The sequence below is a fragment of the Bombina bombina genome, chromosome 6 (assembly GCF_027579735.1).
Source record: "Bombina bombina isolate aBomBom1 chromosome 6, aBomBom1.pri, whole genome shotgun sequence".
NCBI classification, from domain to species: domain Eukaryota; kingdom Metazoa; phylum Chordata; class Amphibia; order Anura; family Bombinatoridae; genus Bombina; species Bombina bombina.
The window spans coordinates 88,934,990-88,955,073 of NC_069504.1; the positions used below are offsets into that span (position 1 = coordinate 88,934,990).

A 20,084-nucleotide genomic window follows, 5' to 3' on the forward strand; every position below is an offset into this window, starting at 1 on the left:
AATATGAAACCCTTTTTTTTAGTTCTTTCATGATTAGAGCAGGCAATTTAAAGCAACTTTGTAATTTACTCCTATTATACATTTTTCTTCATTCTCTTGGTATCTTTATTTGAAAAGCAGGAATGTAAGCTTAGGAGCCTGTCCATTTTTTGTTTACCACCTGGGTAGCACTTGCTGATTGGAGGCTAAATGTAGCCACCAATCAGCATGCACTACCCAGGATGCTTAACCAAATGTGTGCCGTCTACTAAGCTTACATTCCTGCTTTTTCTAATAAAGATAACAAGAGAACAAAGCAAAATGATAATAGAAGAAAACTAGAAAGTTGCTTAAAATTGGATGCTCTATCTGAAACATGAAAGAAAAAATAATTGGGTTTCAAATCCCTTTAAATGCTGTACATATAAGAGCATTTTATGTTTTGTTTCTTTGGATACCTGTGGTCTTGGCTGCAGTAAGTAATCCAGCTTTTAGAAAAGCAAATAAAAAATAAAAATAATAACTATGAGATGCAAAGCTTTTTTAAATAAAGTTTAAAGGACCAGTCAACACATTAGATTTGCATAATCAACAAATGCAAGATAACAAGACAATGCAATAGCACTTTGTCTGAACTTCAAATGAGTAGTAGATTTTTTTATAACAGATTTCAAAGTTATGTATATTTCCACTCCCCTTGTACCATGTGATAGCAATCAGCCAATCACAAATGCATATACGTATAGTCTGTGAATTCTTGCACATGCTCAGTAGGATCTGGTAACTCAAAAATTGTAAATATAAAAGACTGTGCACGTTTTTTTTAATGAAAGTAAATAGGAAAGTTTCATAAAATTAAATGCTGTATATGAAGCATGAACATTTTATAAAACCTGAGTGTCCCTTTAATGAAGTTTTAATACTTAAGGAGTTTAGAGTTTTATTTAAGGGTATTTATCATTTAACTTATTGATAATCACTAGTGGGTATAAAATACTTTTCTTTGTTCACAGTGATGTATTTTATCTGAACTTGCAATGTTGCTAATATATCTTAAATATATATGTTTCCATTGTCCAACACTGCACAGGGATTTACAAAATGGAAATATTCATAATGTAGACGATAATTCTCAGTGTCACTTTTCATCAGCCAGTTATTTTTTAAACATATAATCTAAAATGGATTTACAAACCACTTGATATTTTGCTCCTAAAGAATTAATCTTGACAAACTATCTGTTTACCTTTGGTCACTTGCAACTGTTATTAAATAACTGTACAACTGCTGTTAAATAACCGTACAAACAGATGCACAACCTCTTGAACACCCAAATAATTAAAATTGCATCAATCTCCATTAGACAAGCATTCCACTTACTGTATGTTATTTTATACATTCTTAACAAATGTGTTTTATAGTATTACATTATCACAGTTTCCTGGCTGCAACGCCAAAACACATTAGTGTATGAAAATAGATTCAGTTATTCCATTAGTAATAGTTGATAAAGTAGAAAAAAACTAAGAATCTGGGTTAGGAAATATTTGCAAACTTTAATTGTTTATTTTAATAGTAATATTTTATCCCCCAGGATATCTAATACCATCATTCGTGATATTTTATGGCTATATTTTCACCAATCAAAATGGTGCATTTGAAATATCGCTTTGTGCACTGGGGCACAGTCATGCTGTAATTGGAAAGGGCTATCCCCAAACTGTTGCCATAGATTTGGAAGCAACCAGTTAAATAAAACATCTTTGTATCCTGTAGCATTAAGATGACCCTTCACTAGATTTAAGGGGCCTAACTCAAACCCTAAGAAACATTATCCCTCCTCCACCAAACATAAAAGGACAGTCTACTCCAAAATAGTTATTGTTTAAAAAGATAGATAATGCCTTTACTACCCATTCCCCAGCTTTGCACAACCAACATTGTTATATTAATATAATTTATAACATCTCTGGCTATTTTTAAGCCTCTCCAAGCCGCCTTTATCTCAGTCCCTTTTATAAGCTTTTCACAGCAAGACAGAGGTAGTTAATGTTTACCATATCGATAACACTGTGCTCATTCCTGTGGTGTTACAAAGGAGAATGCACTGATTGGCTAAAATGCAAGTCGTAAACAACCCTTGTATAAGAGGACATTCTGCAGAGGCTTAGATACAAGGTAATCACAGAGGTAAAAAGTATATTAATATAAGCGTATGGAGTAGACTGTCTTTTTAACAGTAAGCATTAGCATTCTCTTGACATCTGCCACATCCAGATTTTTTCATCAGACTGGAGAATAATAAAGTGGGATTCTTCACTCCAGAGAACACGTTTCCAGAGTCCAACATTCTTTACACCACTTCAGCCAACGTTTAGCATTGTGCATGCTGATGTGAGGCTTGTATACAGCTGCTTGGCAATGGAAACCTATTCCATGAAGCTCCTTACACACAGTTCTTGGGCTGATGTTGATTTGAGAGGCAATTTGGAACTCTGTAGTTTGTGACACAACAGATGATACTCTTTAGCACTCAACAACCCTGCTCTGTGAATCTGCGTAGTCTACCACTTTGTGGTGTGGACTTTGTTGCTCCTAGATGCCACCATGTCACAATAATAGCACTTACAGAAGACAGAGGTAGATCTGGTAAGGAAGACGTCACAAACCGAAGGTGGCATTCTATGACAGTGTCTTATTTAAATTCACCGAGGTCTTTAGAATGACCCATTGTACTGCCATTTAAATCTACTGAGATTTCAATGCCATGTTCTAAATTATATGCACCTGTTAGCAATGGGTGTGGCTGAAACACTTGAACTCAATAATTAGTTGAGGTCTCTACATACTTTTTGCCATATATTGTATAATCACAGGCTGTGTCCAGCTCAGGACCACTCAATGCAGTAAAATTAAATAATTAAGAAGTACATAATACAGGGAGTGCAGAATTATTAGGCAAGTTGTATTTTTGAGGATTAATTTTATTATTGAACAACAACCATGTTCTCAATGAACCCAAAAAACTCATTAATATCAAAGCTGAATATTTTTGGAAGTAGTTTTTAGTTTGTTTTTAGTTATAGCTATTTTAGGGGGATATCTGTGTGTGCAGGTGACTATTACTGTGCATAATTATTAGGCAACTTAACAAAAAACAAATATATACCCATTTCAATTATTTATTTTTACCAGTGAAACCAATATAACATCTCAACATTCACAAATATACATTTCTGACATTCAAAAACAAAACAAAAACAAATCAGTGACCAATATAGCCACCTTTCTTTGCAAGGACACTCAAAAGCCTGCCATCCATGGATTCTGTCAGTGTTTTGATCTGTTCACCATCAACATTGCGTGCAGCAGCAACCACAGCCTCCCAGACACTGTTCAGAGAGGTGTACTGTTTTCCCTCCTTGTAAATCTCACATTTGATGATGGACCACAGGTTCTCAATGGGGTTCAGATCAGGTGAACAAGGAGGCCATGTCATTAGATTTTCTTCTTTTATACCCTTTCTTGCCAGCCACGCTGTGGAGTACTTGGACACGTGTGATGGAGCATTGTCTTGCATGAAAATCATGTTTTTCTTGAAGGATGCAGACTTCTTCCTGTACCACTGCTTGAAGAAGGTGTCTTCCAGAAACTGGCAGTAGGACTGGGAGTTGAGCTTGACTCCATCCTCAACCCGAAAAGGCCCCACAAGCTCATCTTTGATGATGCCAGCCCAAACCAGTACTCCACCTCCACCTTGCTGGCGTCTGAGTCGGACTGGAGCTCTCTGCCCTTTACCAATCCAGCCACGGGCCCATCCATCTGGCCCATCAAGACTCACTCTCATTTCATCAGTCCATAAAACCTTAGAAAAATCAGTCTTGAGATATTTCTTGGCCCAGTCTTGACGTTTCAGCTTGTGTGTCTTGTTCAGTGGTGGTCGTCTTTCAGCCTTTCTTACCTTGGCCATGTCTCTGAGTATTGCACACCTTGTGCTTTTGGGCACTCCAGTGATGTTGCAGCTCTGAAATATGGCCAAACTGGTGGCAAGTGGCATCTTGGCAGCTGCACGCTTGACTTTTCTCAGTTCATGGGCAGTTATTTTGCGCCTTGGTTTTTCCACACGCTTCTTGCGACCCTGTTGACTATTTTGAATGAAACGCTTAATTGTTCGATGATCACGCTTCAGAAGCTTTGCAATTTTAAGAGTGCTGCATCCCTCTGCAAGATATCTCACTATTTTTGACTTTTCTGAGCCTGTCAAGTCCTTCTTTTGACCCATTTTGCCAAAGCAAAGGAAGTTGCCTAATAATTATGCACACCTGATATAGGGTGTTGATGTCATTAGACCACACCCCTTCTCATTACAGAGATGCACATCACCTAATATGCTTAATTGGTAGTAGGCTTTCAAGCCTATACAGCTTGGAGTAAGACAACATGCATAAAGAGGATGATGTGGTCAAAATACTCATTTGCCTAATAATTCTGCACTCCCTGTAAAAAGGCAATGCAATAGCACTTACTCTGAATGTCAAATAAGCAGTAGATTTTTTTCTGACAAATTTTATTTTTTCTCACATTTTCCAGCCCCCTGTATCATGTGACAGACACCAGCCAATCACAGACTAGTATACATATACCCTGTGAGATTGTGCACGTGCTCAGTAGGATCTTGTTCGCCAGAAAGTGGGAATATAAAAAGACTGTGCAAAATTTTATAATGGTAGTAAATTGGAAAGTGACTTAAAACTGCATGCTCTATCTGAATTGTAAAAGTTTATTTTGACTTGAGTGTCCCTTTAAGTGAAATTTAGGTTATTTTGAAGGTTAAAAGTAAATATTTAGATGCAAAAGCTTATGCAATAATAACAGTCTCTAAAACTTTAGAGCTCTTTATTATTGCACTTTGAATGCTCTTTTAACAGTTAAATGGTGATGATATGCCATATTCATGATTTCAAGGTTTCACAGTTTTCATTGAGACATTTCAGTAATAAATCTTGTGTCAGTTGAATAAATAGTGAAGGCTTTGTATTAACTTGTTTGATAATGAAATGCATTGAGTTTCAATTTGCTAGACCTAAAAAATGTGGTCCATTTTATTTTAAAATTATATTTATAAAGAAATGCATTCTTTCAGTACATGTCAAGTCATGAACTGAAAGACAGTGATAGGTTTTCTGTTTAGGTTTGTACTAAATTTAATTAAAAGTTTCACAAAATACATCAACAATACATTATAAAGTACAGTTATACTCAAAATAAAACTATCAAATAAAAATAATTTTAAAAAAATGCATAAAAATGTTATAAGGGCTCAAAGGTTCCTGAGTGTTAGAAAAGAAAATGGGCATTGGCGCTCTTTGCAGTCAAGCAGCTAAAAACATGTAAAATGATATTTATGCAAAATTCATATTAATAAAGTGTTTGTGTATGTACTGTAAATATTTCAGATTCCAATGTTTATATATATATATATATATATATATATATATATATATATAAAACCAGAAAAACACAAGATATATATAGAAATATGTATTTGTGAATAAATAGAACATATTCTGCTATGTGAAGAACATTGGAATGTGAAATATTCATATTTTCATGTCTGGTTTGCACAATTTGTTGGGTGTTTTTCTTCACTTTTCAAGCTCCATTGAAGTCTATGGGGGAATACGTTGCCACGGTTGCGATATTCTAACTTCGTTTTTTTGTGCACAATAAGTTGGCACTCAAGTTAGCACGAGCGAAAACTTTTTACTTTCAACTTGTAATAGACGCGCTACTGGACGCGTAAAAAAAGCTGAAGTTGAGCGAAGTTAAAGGGACAGTTTACTCAAATAATTTTTACCCTTTAATTTGTTCCCAATGATCCACTTTACCTGCTGGAGTGTATTAAATTGTTTACAAGTATTTCCATAACCCTTATATTGGCATTTGAAATAGCATATTTAGCCTGTGATATCCCCACCCATCCTGAAAGTTTTTGGCCTCAAGGCCAAGCTGTGTTAACACAGCTAGTAGAAGAAATTACACTCCCAGTGGATTATAGAAGAGATAAGGTAATAAAATGTTAATTTTCCATTGTTCTCTCCAAGTATTGGTGATTGGTTTATGAACAGATATAAGATAAAGAAGCAGGTATATGTACACCATGTGATAAAGTAATGAGATCTGATTATACCTACAAGCTCCACCCATTTTATTAGGTTGTGGCTTCAAAACACAAAATCAGCTATTTCATATACACAAATAAGCCTTAAAAAAGCAAATCTCATGCATTGTAAACTTTGCATCTGATAAAAAAAAAAGTTATTGGAAACACATTAAGGGAAAAACAATTTTATAGTATACTGTCCTTTTAATGCGCAATTACCGCTCCACTCATAATCTTTCCCTTATTCGTCATTATGATATATTCCAAAACATTTTATTATTAGATATATGCTTACATTTTGTTCCAGGTGTTAAATATGGGTAAAAAAATATTACATTTACCTTATTATATATTACATGGAAAAATAATGTGAAGTATTATGTTGCCCAAAAATATCAACGTAATTCTTTTTTTAAGGGGTGTACATAAATGAAAAGAATATAATATATATTCATCAATACCACTGACACTTTTTTGCCCTGTAAGCCCTCTGACCTAAAGTATTAAGTTTTCTTTGTGTTAAATCCATGTCCTATTATGTGTTGAAATGTATAGCACCATATTCCGTAAGCTCTCTGACATGTCTCTTCTAATCAGCTTGAAATGAATGGAATGCTGCCGAAGAGACAAATGTTTTTATTGCTTGGGTCCTTTGGGTCTAGTTGGGATTCACTTCAGAGTGTGCATCCAGTTATGATGATGTGGTTAAATGATACAAAAATAGAACATCACATGTCAGTGCTGTATTGGAACTGAAGCATATAAACACTCAATATTCCTTCCTCTCCTCCCCCCCCTCTTAATGTACCAGAATGTATGAAAAATTATAATTTGCAAGTAATAACTTATTCTTTTGACATAAATTGATATCTATTAGATAAGATTGCTAATAATGATGCTCATTGTTTAGTGCAAAATACAAAACAATGGAATGCTAAACACAAAATGTCAATCACATTGACTTTTTGATATTTAAATTCTAGCTTGCAGGCAAAGCATGTCATTTAGTTTGAAGTTTAGTTCTTTAAGAATTTGCTTTAGAGAATGGTGTTTTCTTTTTCACATGGAAGCTATTTAGCCACTTGATGTGTCAAATGTTTAATCTTTGTTAATAGAGTAACTGTTTAGAAGTTAAAGGGATATAAACCTTTCAAAATATATAATAAAATATATATATGAAAAAGTGTGATTCAAACATGCTTGTGTACAAACAAATTTTAAAGGTACAACATTCATGATTCAGAAAGAGAATGCAGTTTTAAAAACTGTCAAATGTTTTTCCATTATCAAATTGTGCTCGGTCTATTGATGATTACACTTTCTGAGGCACCAGCTCCTACTGAGTATGTACACCAGTTCATAGTATATAGGTATATGAATCTGTGATTGGTTGATAGCTCTCACGTGATACATAGGATAGGGTATGAAAGGAAAATTTTAAATTTGTCAAAATGTTTTGGTCTTAAAGGGATAGTAAACCCCAACACTTTCTTTTATGATTCAGATAGAACATACAATTTTAAACAACTTTTCAATTTAATTCTATTATCAAATTTTCTTCATTCTCTTGTTATCCATTGCTGAAGGGACAGCATTGTACTGCTGACAGGAAGCTGAAATATCTATTTAGCCAATCACAAGAGACAAATGTGTGCAGGCACCAATTAGCAGCAGCTCCCACTAGTGTATGATAAATGCATATTCATTTTTTCACAAAGGATACTAAATGAACGAAGCACATTTGAAAATAGAAGTGAATTTAAAAGTGTCTTAAAATGACATGCTCTATCTGAATCATGCAAGTTTAATTTTGACTTTCCTATCCCTTTAAGAGGACCTTTTTAGAATGAATTGCAGAATAATCATGCCATGAATATGTCTCATCAGACTTGCAGAAACAAGTCTTTTTCAACCAATAGAACTGTAAGAGATGCCCTGATCAACCAATGAATATTATAAAAAAACTACACAATGGAAAGTACTATATTAATTAAAATTTAAAGGTACATGAAAGTCAAAAATTAAGAGATGATTCAGATGTAGCATATAGTTTTAAGAGATGTTTCAGTAACTCTATTATAAAAGTGACTTTGTTCTCTTGGTATGATTTGTTAAAAGGCATACATAGGTAGGCTCAGGATGATCAGCAATGCATTACTGGGAGCTAGCTGGTAACTGGTGGCTGCACACATATGGGCTTTGACATCTTTGGCCTTTTTTAGCTAGGTTCATGATAAACTAAATATTATATTAACACTGTAGAATCTGCTGGAGCTCTACAAATAAATAATTATATACAATATTATATTATGTGAATGGTGTAAAACTGTGCTGAAAACTGAAATGCATACTTTACTGGAGAGCTAACATGCTTCTTTCTTTCACTAGCAGGATAATGTTTTTAAACTAGAAGACTCCGTTTTTGAGAATGGAAGAGGAAAAAGTCCCTATGACCCCAAGTTGCTAACTGCATCCCTTTTAATAGGTGAGTGATGTATGAGTGACATTGATTTTGTTTATTTTTCTATCGGTATATATTATTTACAATGTAATATGTATTGAGATCTTTAGCTCATACAAAGGTGTGCATAGCATATAATATACCTTAAAATAATTGTTGGATGAAACGAAAACTTAGCTGTCTTTCTTAGCCAGATGGTAAATTCTTAAATTTGCTACTACAAATTTATCTTGAAAGCAAATAATTTTATATTGGCCACAACATTTGTGGCTGAGAATGAAGGACATAGGAGGTTGAAAGGTTCTCATTACCATTTTGTGGGTGGAGCTGTGTTAGGGGGGATCATGGGTGGTTAGTGGGCGGGATTGTGGGTGTTTCTGGGTGGTCTGTGGGTGTTTCAGGGTAGTTTGTGGGTGTTTTTGGGTGTTCTGGGGGTGAGACTAAGGGGCATTCTGTAAAGAAGGACATATCGCTGCCTTAGAGGGACAGAGTTCAGATTTAGGGACTGTCCTTCTCAAAAAGGGACAGTTGGGAGGTCTGATATTTGTACAAAATGAGTCATGTGCACCTTCTTTTGGGTACATATGTAACACACATGAACAATTGCTTTGGTTAAACAACAACCATACCATATTATTGATTGCCAGGTGTCAAGGACAAAGTAATGAACTTTGCTCAAAATGTAGTAGCCTGTTCCATGGTTAGCTAGTATCAGTAATCCAAAATGTACATGCTTTAACAAATTAGAGCACACCATTTTTAATTAGAATAGCCCTTTAACAAATATCAACGTTTATTATACAACCAAAGTATTGTAATTGATTTTACCCCTATAACTCTATTAGTAACAAAGATGTCTACCGCAAGCCAAAAATATATACAAATATCTGCTTTATTTACTTATGTATGTATCTGGCTATCAATCTATGCATCCGATAACTTATATATCAGTTCCATAAATGGTGGAACTTCTAACTTTTGTAAAATTGACAATGATAATGGAGCTTGAACATGTGATTCTTAGTTTATATATAATATTGAGGTCAATTACAAACCTTTAGAAAAATGTATTTAATTATTTTCAACAAAACCACCATTAAAGAGACATGACCCACCCCCCCCCAAAAAAAATATCTTTCATTATTTAGATAGAGCATAGAGCAATTTTAAACAACTTTCCAATTTCCTTCTGTTATCTAATTTGCTTCATTCTTTTGGTATCCCTTGTTGAAAAGCATAATCAAGTAGGCTCAGGATCTCGGAGCTGGCTGCTGATTTGTGGCTGTACATATATCCCTCTTGTCATTGGCTTAACGATGGTGTTCATCTGCATTGCTCTACCTTCAATAAAGAATACCAAGAGAAGGAAACAAAATTGATAATAGAAGTACATTGAAAAGTTGCTTAAAAATGTATGCTCTATCTGGATCTTGGGGTTTCATGTCCCTATCTATGGATATTTGTGTAGATAAATCATTTGATACAGTTTACTAAAGGATTGTGATGCACCCTATTATGGTCATGGGCTTTATGAATGGATATCTGAGAAGCCTTTTGCTAAGTGATAATAAATGGGAATGGCCACAACTACGTGCCTTAGCTAGATATTATTGTTTCCAAAGCATCTTTACCACTGCAGCATTGCATTTTGTATATGTGTAAGTGAGAATACATCTGTTCTCCAGTTACATTTGGTTTTGTAATTCAGTCCATCAACAGACATTTTCCTTGTTGACCTTCCTGCATGAAATGCCGATTATTTCTTTAGGATATTTCACAATTAATAACTAGTGACTGGTTTCCTGTGAGGATAATTCAAGTCAACCACCAACACATGATGTTTTTGTGTTTAAAGTTGTATCATTTTATATGAATGCTTTATACATTAAATGTGTAAATGTGAAATATGTAAAGCTTGGTATATTCAAAGTATAGATTATATCTTGAATCAGTATTATAGTTCATTAATACAAGTTCACTGCCTGAGCCAAATATAACATTGTAATTGCTAAATATATTTCAGTTTATTGTTGAGCACTTTATTTTTTTATGTTAAATTTTTTTTGTTCAGACATATATAAAATGTGGGGAGTTTTTACAAACATGATGAAGATCCCAATTAAAGGGCCATTATAGTTAAAAGATTACACACTCTAATTCAATATAGCATGTCATTTTAAGACTATCGACTCTGTACTACTATGTATTAAAGAGACATTAAACACATAATTACAAGACATTTCTGTTGTATTTCTAAATAATAAATTATCAGCCAAATCTAAAATTTTCAATTTCCACCCGTTTGCCTTATTTGGAGGAGCCAATTTGGGGTTTGTTCTGTTGATTACAAAGCTAGCCACGGTCATAATGTTAGTATAAATGACATTGCTTTGCATTTGTTATCAGAAAAACACAAATTAGGCATTTATGTAGCAGGGTTAGCCTTGAGAAGTCATCAGGCACAATATCAGTTCCACATATTAGAAATTGCTCAATTTTCAGAACTAAATGTCAAGAAAGGGGAAACATAAATAATTAAAATATATTGTTTCAGTATTTATAACTAAACATTGTATTTGAAAATGTCAAGGTGTTTACTGTCACTTTAAACACATAATTAAATTACCCTTGGGGACCTGCAGGGCATTGCTGGTCTTGAAGGGAAAATACTGCCAATGCAATCAGCAGCACAAGTTCCACATCTGAGTTGTGTGACTAGCACTGTTAATTGGATGAGCAGTGTTTTCTGCTTGGGACTAGCAGTGCTCTGCAGGCCCCCAGCAGTACTTCTACTATGTGTTTAATCCCAGTGTAGGGGTTAAACACACAGTAGTGCAGGGTTGAAAGTCTTCAAATGACATGCTCTAACAAATTAGAACATGCTATTTTTTTGGAGTTATTATGGCCCTTTAAAGACAAACTAATTTCCCATCTGACATTGCACTTCTTTCCTGTGCACTGATTAAAACTCATAAGAAACTAAACGTAAAACTATTAATGTCCTTTTCATTGCCTTAACCTGGATCTCCAGCTTTACTGGAAGAATTAAGTCCAAAAAGAAAGTTTTATTGTAATGCAAAACAAACCATAATTAATTCTTGTAAATACTATTGAAAATGATTTGGGGAATGCTTGATGTGTGTCAAACTATTAAGTTTTATTACTTGCTGGTGGAACAAAAGAACAAAAACAGAATATACTTTAAAAAGACATCAAACAGTCATAATGAGTATTATAGGAAGACTGAGCCGCCAATGTGCTTACAGACTGCCACAACATTAGTTTATTTTAGAGATTAAAAGAAAAGTCAGAACTAAACTATTTATTATTAAATAGAGAGTATGATTTAACAAAAAATCCATTTACTTCATGTCAAATTAAAGGGACATGAGACCCTTTTTCATGATTCAGATAGAGCATGCAATTTTAAACAATGTTCTAATTTACTTCTGTTATCACATTGTCGTTGTTCTCTTTGTATCCCTTGTTGAAAAGCAGTAAATTAAGCTCAGGAGCATGCACGTGTTTGGAGCACTAAATGGCACCAGTTTTGCAAGAAAAATGTTATCCATTTGCAAGAGCTCTAGATATCAGCACTATATCCTGCCATGCAGTTCTCCAGATGCCTACCTACGTAGCTCTTCACAAAGAATACCATGGGAACGAAGCAAATTTGATAATAGAAGTATATTGAAAACAATATTAAAATGATATGTCCTGTCTAACTCTCAAAAGAACAATTTTGGGTTTCATATCCCTTTAACCTGTTTCTCTTGGTATAATTTGTTCTTTGAGAGCATTTGAACATATCTCAAAAAAGATAAACCCAACTAATGAATAACCCAACCAAATATTAAGGGGGATATTTATCAAGCCGTCAGCCTGAAATACGCTGGAATTCCGCAGCGTAATTGTGGCGAGCTTGATTTGACCTAGTTATCAAAGCCTACAGACCAGCAAAAGTTCAAATCTGTGACGTAACATACGATGCGCCGGTCTCAATCCGACACAGATTGATGGATTGAGCACTCATCCTATTGGCTGATTGGAACAGCCAATAGGATGAGAGTTGCTCAAATCCTATTGGCTGATTGGAACAACCAATGGGATTTTACCGGCTCTCATCCTATTGGCTGATTGGAACCTTTCAGCCAATAGGAATGCAAGGGACGACATCTTGGATGATGTCACTTGCATTCAAAATCCAGTTTACAGTGGAGACCATATTGAAGAGGAGCTCCTTGTCGGATGTCTTCAGGATGGACCCGCTCCGCGCTGGATGTCTTCAGGATGGACCCGCTCCTCGCCGGATGGATGAAGATAGAATAGGCCACATGGATGAAGACTTTGCCATTTGGATAAAGATGGAAGAGGCCGCCCAGATGAAGACTTCTTGCCGGCTGGATGGATCCTTCAAGCGGAACTTCAAAAACTGTAAGTGGATCATCAGGGGTTAGTGTTAGGTTTATTTAAGGGTTTTTTGGGTGGGTTTTATTTTTAGAGTAGGGTCTGGGCAGTAAAAGAGCTAAATGCCCTTTTAAGGGCAATGCCCATACAAATGCCCTTTTCAGGGCAATGGGGAGCTTAGGTTTTTTAGATATGGTTTTTATTTGGGGGGGTTGGTTGTGTGGGTGGTTGGTTTAACTGTTGGGGGGGGGGTGTTTGTATTTTTTTTTTACAGGTAAAAGAGCTGATTTCTTTGGGGCAATGCCCCGCAAAAGGCCCTTTTAATTAATGAATTAATTAATTAATGAAATTAATTTTTTGTAACTTAGCGTTTATTTTTTTGTAATTTAGTCATTTTTAATTGTAGATTTAAATCATTTGAGTAGGGTTAGGTTTTTAAACATGTAATATAGTTAATTTAATTGGTAGTGTAATGTAATTTTAGTATAATAGTTAGGGTAGGTTAATTAATAGTTTAATATAGTTTAATTTAATTTAATTCTACAGGTAAGTTTAAATTTATTATAAGATAGGGATGTTGTAATTTTAATGTAAAGTGAGCGGGTTGTTAGATTAAGGGGTTAATAGCTTAATTTGGTTTATGGCAATGTGGGGGGCTGGCGGTTTAGGGGTTAATAGGTTTAGTAAGTGGTAGTGATGTGGGAGGCCAGGGGTTTAGGGGTTAATACATTTATTTAGTTGCGGTGGGGTCCGGGAGCAGCGGAATGGGGGTTAATACTTTTATTTTGTTGCGGTGGGGTCCGGGAGCGGCGGGATAGGGGTTAAACATTTTAGTATAGTGGCTGTGTTTAGTGACAGGGTATAAATAAAGTTGGTAGAAAGCCGAATAGCAGCGAGATCGATGACTGCTAGTTAACAACTCATCGCCCCGTACTTGGTGCGCAGCTTTTTGCCGGCTTTTTTTATAAATATGGAGATCGTATTCAGGTCCGCGGCCGCGATGTTAGGTGATGTTAGGCGAGCGCATTGGTGCCGTTGAATGCAAGAAAGTTGACGGCTTGATAGATAGGCCTCTATAAGGAAACTCATATATTAGGAGATTTAAATTAAGGTACAAATTTTCTTCATTTTGGTCTGGGAAGTTTGCAATTTGTACAGTGTCACTATAAATGTTCTTCTTGATTGGCACACTGAGGGCAATGCTGCTGCCAAAATATCCCAGCCACAAATTCATCCTAGCATGATAGCCTATCTGACATACAGGGGCTTAAAGGAACAGTTAACATCTTGTAATTACAACATTTCTCTGCAGTCTTTTAATAGAGGGATATATTAGCAGGTTTTTAATGTTATAACAACAGGGGCATAATAGTCTAAAAATGACAAGCCCTAATTGATTAGAGCAGGTAATTTAAGACTAGCTACCCTGAACTATTGGTTCTTTAACCCCCGCAAAAGAGTTATACACACAGTAGAAGTACTGCTCAGGCCCTGCAGAGCACTGCTGGTTTTGAGTGAAAACCGCAGCTGATCTAAACAGCTGTGTAATTAGCACTCAACTGATGAGTGCTCTGTGGGTTCCAAGTGGTACTTCTACTGTGCGTGGTCACTTACAAAGGATACAAACGCACTAGTCACTAGTCTTAAAAATTAAAGGCTATAACCAATTAGAGCATATCATTATTTTTACTATTATGACCCTTTAACACATTGTTTGATGCAGTTGTTTTTCAATTATCAAACTCCCTCCACCACTTTTCTTATATGGAAGAGCCAATCAGCTGTCATTTTGTTTATAATTTACAAAGTTTTGCAAATCAAGAATAGTATAGTAATACCTCTTTAAAAGCAATGTTGTTTTATTTTCCTTGAACATTTTAAAATGTTGCCTTTAATGTCCCTTTAACTCTTAACTGTAGTGCTAACCAGATCAGGATTGTCAGTTATGACATTTAGGGGCCTATCTATCAAGCTCTGTTAGCTCTCCAGAAACACCAGTTATGAAGCAGCGGTCTAAAGACCGCTGCTCCATAACCTGTCCGCCTGCTCTGAGGAGGCGGACAGACATTGCCGCAATTCAACCCGATCGAATACGATCGGGTTGATTGACACCCCCCTGCTAGCGGCCGATTGGCCGTGAATCTGCAGGGGGCGGCGTTGCACCAGCAGTTCACAAGAACTGCTGATGCAATGCTGAATGCGGAGAGCGTATTTCTCTCCGCATTCAGCGAGGTCTGTTGGACATGTCCGACAGGCCTTTCATAAATAGGCCCCTAAGTGTCCAGGATGTCATGGGTAATAAGATCTTGAGATACACAAGTTCTCCACTTATATTTCCAGCAACATGATTATTGTCAGTAATCTCAAAGTCACAAAATGGTGGCCTAATGCTTTTGGTAGCAAGGCTGTTTGTCTAGTGTCAGATCACCAAAGGTCATGGGTGTCCAGAATGTGGCCTTTAATTTTACTCTTTATATCTAAGCACATTTATTAATTTATTAATATCCAACTATTTGTTCTACCAGCTGCAGAGTATAAAATGTTTGTGAAATTGTTCCTTTGTATCTATTTGTGTGTATGAAATAGAACTTTTTGCTCTTTTAAACCACAACCCATTAAAATGAGCTTAGTTTGAAGGGAGAGTAGAACTCTTTATATTCTCACTTTAAAAATACACAAAGACTTCCTTATCTTATCTATGTTGTATACACATAGCCTAATACTTCTAGAGAATAATTGAACATAAAAAATTTTTTGTACTTCTCTCTCCCACCCACCACTGGGGTTGTAATTTCTTGTTAGCATAGCTTTTTCCAATCTGGTTATTGCAGTATTGAAACTTGCAATATAGGTGGCAAGCTATTTAAAATGACAAAATAAAGGTAAATTAGTTATATTTAACCCCTTAACAACCAGAAACGTATGGTGCTGGTCTTTTAATGGGGCTTGTGTTTTGATAGCACGGCTCTCGCCGCCAGCAGCAAGACTGCGCTATAACAGGAGGGACGGAGGTTATTGGAGGCAAGACGCATGCTATTGCGAGCAAAAAAACCTTATGGACCAGCGAAATACAGGGTACGTTGTGGTTTTTAAGGGTGGTTTTTAAGGGTTAAACAATTCAATACACCCCCCCGCATTTAAAATGGATCATTGAGAACATATTAAAGGGGGACATTTTGACAGTACACCCCCCTTTAGCACCAAACTACAAAACTGACTATACATTTATAAATATACAGAGAAAGATATCTAACAGAGCTGAACCATTAGAGGCCATTAATGCGGAAACTCCGCTCTCTATACTTTTTAATGTTTAACAGCAGTCTTGGCTTCATTATTTCAGTTTTGTCAAATTCTCCAGTTTAGGAGGGGGGAGTCTCATTAGCTATTTTTCTTTTATCTGTTTTCTCACACAATAGTGGGATTTATTTTATAGACAAATAAGTTGTATAAACATTTTCTTTGAGCACAGATTCTATAATCATTTTAAAAAAACTTCTATAGTATATTATTTTCCTTAACATTGTTAAATCAATACAGATAATACATTCAAGTTTTAAAAAGAATATTCCATTTTAGTCTATTTATATGCACTCTTTCTGAGACACCAGCTTCTACAAAGCATTGCAAGAGTTTGCACAGTAAATGCATATGAGTCTATGATTGGCTGAGTGTTGTCACATGATACAGGGGAATCTAATGCTTATTGGAAATTCAGTGTTGTTTTGTTGTCTTTTTACTAGGCATTTGTCGATAATGTGATTCTACTCAATGTCATTTTCCTTTAATGAATGTAGGCCTACTTAATTTAATATAAACAAATATTTACTTAGTTTTGGTGATTATATTCAGTATCAACATAACCCTCTAGCATTTTTTAAATTACTCCTATTTAGCCATTTCACAATACTCTACTCCACAGAGTTGTAAAATACATACATGTCAGGTGTATAAACAACATTTTAAAATCAAGAGTTCAAGACCTGGGGCGCTATTACATATACGGCGCAGGCTTCAGCGCAAGTGCTGCAACCCGCGCCACCCGTAATTTCACATTGCACATCGGGGTATTACATAAATCCCGCTGGCAGTTCATAAAGTGCCGTAAGTCTGATAAACTAATGATGTCAAGAAATGAGCGTAAATACTAATTTCTGGAGTCGCCAGGGACTTACGGCACTTTAGAAACTGCCGGCGCCTAACAAATCTCCCGTAAAAGTCTAACACTCCTCCCAAAAATAAGCCTGACACATAAAAACCCCTATATCTGCAATCCCCCCCTGTAACTACTAATAATAAATGTATTAACCCCTAGACTGACAACCCCCCACAACGCAATAAGCCTAATTAAACTATTAACCCCTATATCTGCCATCAAACACACACCGCAAGTAATAACTAAATTATTAACCCCTAAATCCGCCAACCCAAACATCACAAACTACCTATTAAAACTACTAACCCTTAATCTGCCATTAACCCACAACGCAATAAACTTATTCAAGCATTAACCCCTAAACCGCCAAAGCCCACAACGCAATAAACCTATTCAAGTATTAACCCCTAAACTGCCAAAGCCCACAACGCAATAAACCTATTCAAGTATTAACCCCTAAACCGCCAAAGCCCACAATGCAATAAATCTAACCCCTAACCTAACCCATCCTAACCTAACACCCCCTAAACTAACACCCCCTAAATGAACCCAAATTACCTAATTAACTAAATACTAAAGTTACTATTAAATTAAAAAAAATAACACTACTTTAAAAATACAAATAAACTAAGTATGAATTAAAGGGACAGTCTAATCGAAATTCTGGATTAGACTGTCCCTTTAATGTACAATTACAGAAAATAACAAAATCTAAGATTACAGAAAATAATAAAGAAAATTACAACATTTTACAAAAATTATACCTAATCCCTTTGAAAATAAAAAAGCCCTCCCAAAATAAAAACACCCCCTAATCTAATAAACTGCCTGTAGCCCTTAAAAGGGCTTTTTGCAGGGCATTCCCCCAAGATAATCAGCTCTTTTTCCAAAAAATACACAACCCCCTAACAGTACGTGATTAAAAATGGCGTCCCTTGAATTCCTATTGGCTGATTTGAGCCTTCAAATTCAAATCAGTCAATAGGATGAGAGCTACTGAAATTCTATTGGATGTTTAAATCAGCCAATAGGAAAAGAGCTACTGAAATTCTAGTGGCTATTCAAATCAGCCAATATAATTTCAGTAGCTCTTATCCTATTGGCTGATTTGAACAGCCAATAGGATTTCAGTAGCTCTCATCTGATTGGCTGATTTGAATTTGAAGGCTCAAGGACGCCATTTTTAATTGTGTACCTTGAATTCCTATTCAGTGTACGGCGTAGATCGTATGAAGAGGATCATCCACACTCCATGGCTCCGTGGTCGCCGGTCTTCAGTTCCAGGCTCGCCGGTCTTCAGTTCCAGGGTCGCCGGTCTTCAGCTCCACGGTCATCGGTCTTCAACTCCGCCCTCCGCTCCGCGCTGGCTGGTTTCTGGAAGAAGAAAGAATAGGTCGACGCTTGGAAGAAGACTTCACCGTCTGGAACAGGACCTTTTCCGCCGGACTTCAGGACAGGTAAGGACCACTTGGGGGTTAGACTTAGGGGTTTTTTTAAGGGATTTTTGGGGGGGTTTATTTTATTTAGATAGGGTGGGCAGTAAAAGAGCTGAATGCCCTTTTAAGGGCAATGCCCAACAAATGCCCTTTTCAGGACAATGGGTAGTTTAGGATTTTAGTATTAGCTTATTTTATTTGGGGGGATTTGGTGGGTGGGGGGTTTTACTGTTAGGGGGGGTTGTGTATTTTTTTGAAAAAGAGCAGATTATCTTGGGGCAATGTCCTGCAAAAAGCCCTTTTAAGGGCTACTGGTAGTTTATTAGATTAGGGGGTGTTTTTATTTTGGGGGGGGGCTTTTTTATTTTCAAAGGGATTAGGTATCATTTTTGTAAAATTTTGTAATTGTCTTTATTATTTTCTGTAATCTTAGATTTTTTTTATTTTCTGTAATTGCAGAAGGGACAGTCTACTCCAGAATTTTGATTAGACTGTCCTTTTAATTTATACTTAGTTTATTTGTATTTTTAAAGTAGTGTTAGTTTTTTTAAATTTAATAGTAACTTTAGTATTTGGTTAATTAGGTAATTTGGCTTAATTTAGGGGGGATTAGGTTAGGGGGGGTTAGGTTAGGGTTTAGGTTCATTGCGTTGTGGGCTATGGCGGTTTAGAGGTTAATACTTGAATAGGTTTATTGCGTTGTAGACTTTGGCGGTTTAGGGGTTAATACTTGAATAGGTTTATTGCGTTGTGGGCTTTGGCAGTTTAGGGGTTAATACTTGAATAGGTTTATTGCGTTGTGGGTTAATGGCAGATTAAGGGTTAATAGTTTTAATAGGTAGTTTGCGATGTTGGGGTTGGCGGATTTAGGGGTTAATAATTGAGTTATTACTTGCGGTGTGGGTTTGATGGCGAATATAGGGGTTAATACACTTTATTAGTTATTGCGGTGGGTGATTGCAGTTGATAGGTAGATAGACATTGCGCATGCGTTAGGTGTTAGTTTATTTTTGCAGGCATTTTTGGGAGTTACGGTGCTCCCATACTCAGCACAAGGCTTGCTACGGCTGCCTTTTATGGTGAGGTAAAAATGGAGTAAGATTTCTCCATTTTCGTCACATAAGTCCTTGCGCTGTATATTGGATACCGATTTACAACGCGGTTCCATTTTAATCTATGGGAGTAAAAATTGCATGCGACGGGTGAAATATACGTGCCGCATTTATATGCGGAGCTGTATATAGGATACCAAACCAGCGCAAAAACCGGCGTTGACGGCTTTTGCGGGCGACGCCGCATATGTAATGGAGCCCCTGCTGTCCTTCCTGGAAAAATAATCACTTGCAGTTGATTAGAACATAAATATATATTTATTTTATTACCTTTTAGTATTTTGAATTTATTTGCACCAAGTAGCAATTTAAATTCCTTTTTTTTCATATAGCAGTCACAAATAAAATAAAATCTGCTACATCAATCTTT

The 20,084-nt window shown here is 36.0% G+C and overlaps 1 protein-coding gene across 2 annotated transcripts in view; it reads left to right on the plus strand.

Moving 5' to 3' along the window:
• Positions 1-20,084, plus strand: part of SEMA3A (semaphorin 3A) — a 308,514-nt gene that overhangs the window by 177,260 nt on the left and 111,170 nt on the right. The window contains exon 5 of one of the 2 annotated variants that reach the window (XM_053716510.1): positions 8,531-8,627. In XM_053716510.1, the coding sequence (XP_053572485.1) occupies positions 8,531-8,627 (97 nt within the window). The remainder of the gene's footprint in view (positions 1-8,530; positions 8,628-20,084) is intronic. The other variant, XM_053716511.1, reaches the window with a different exon arrangement.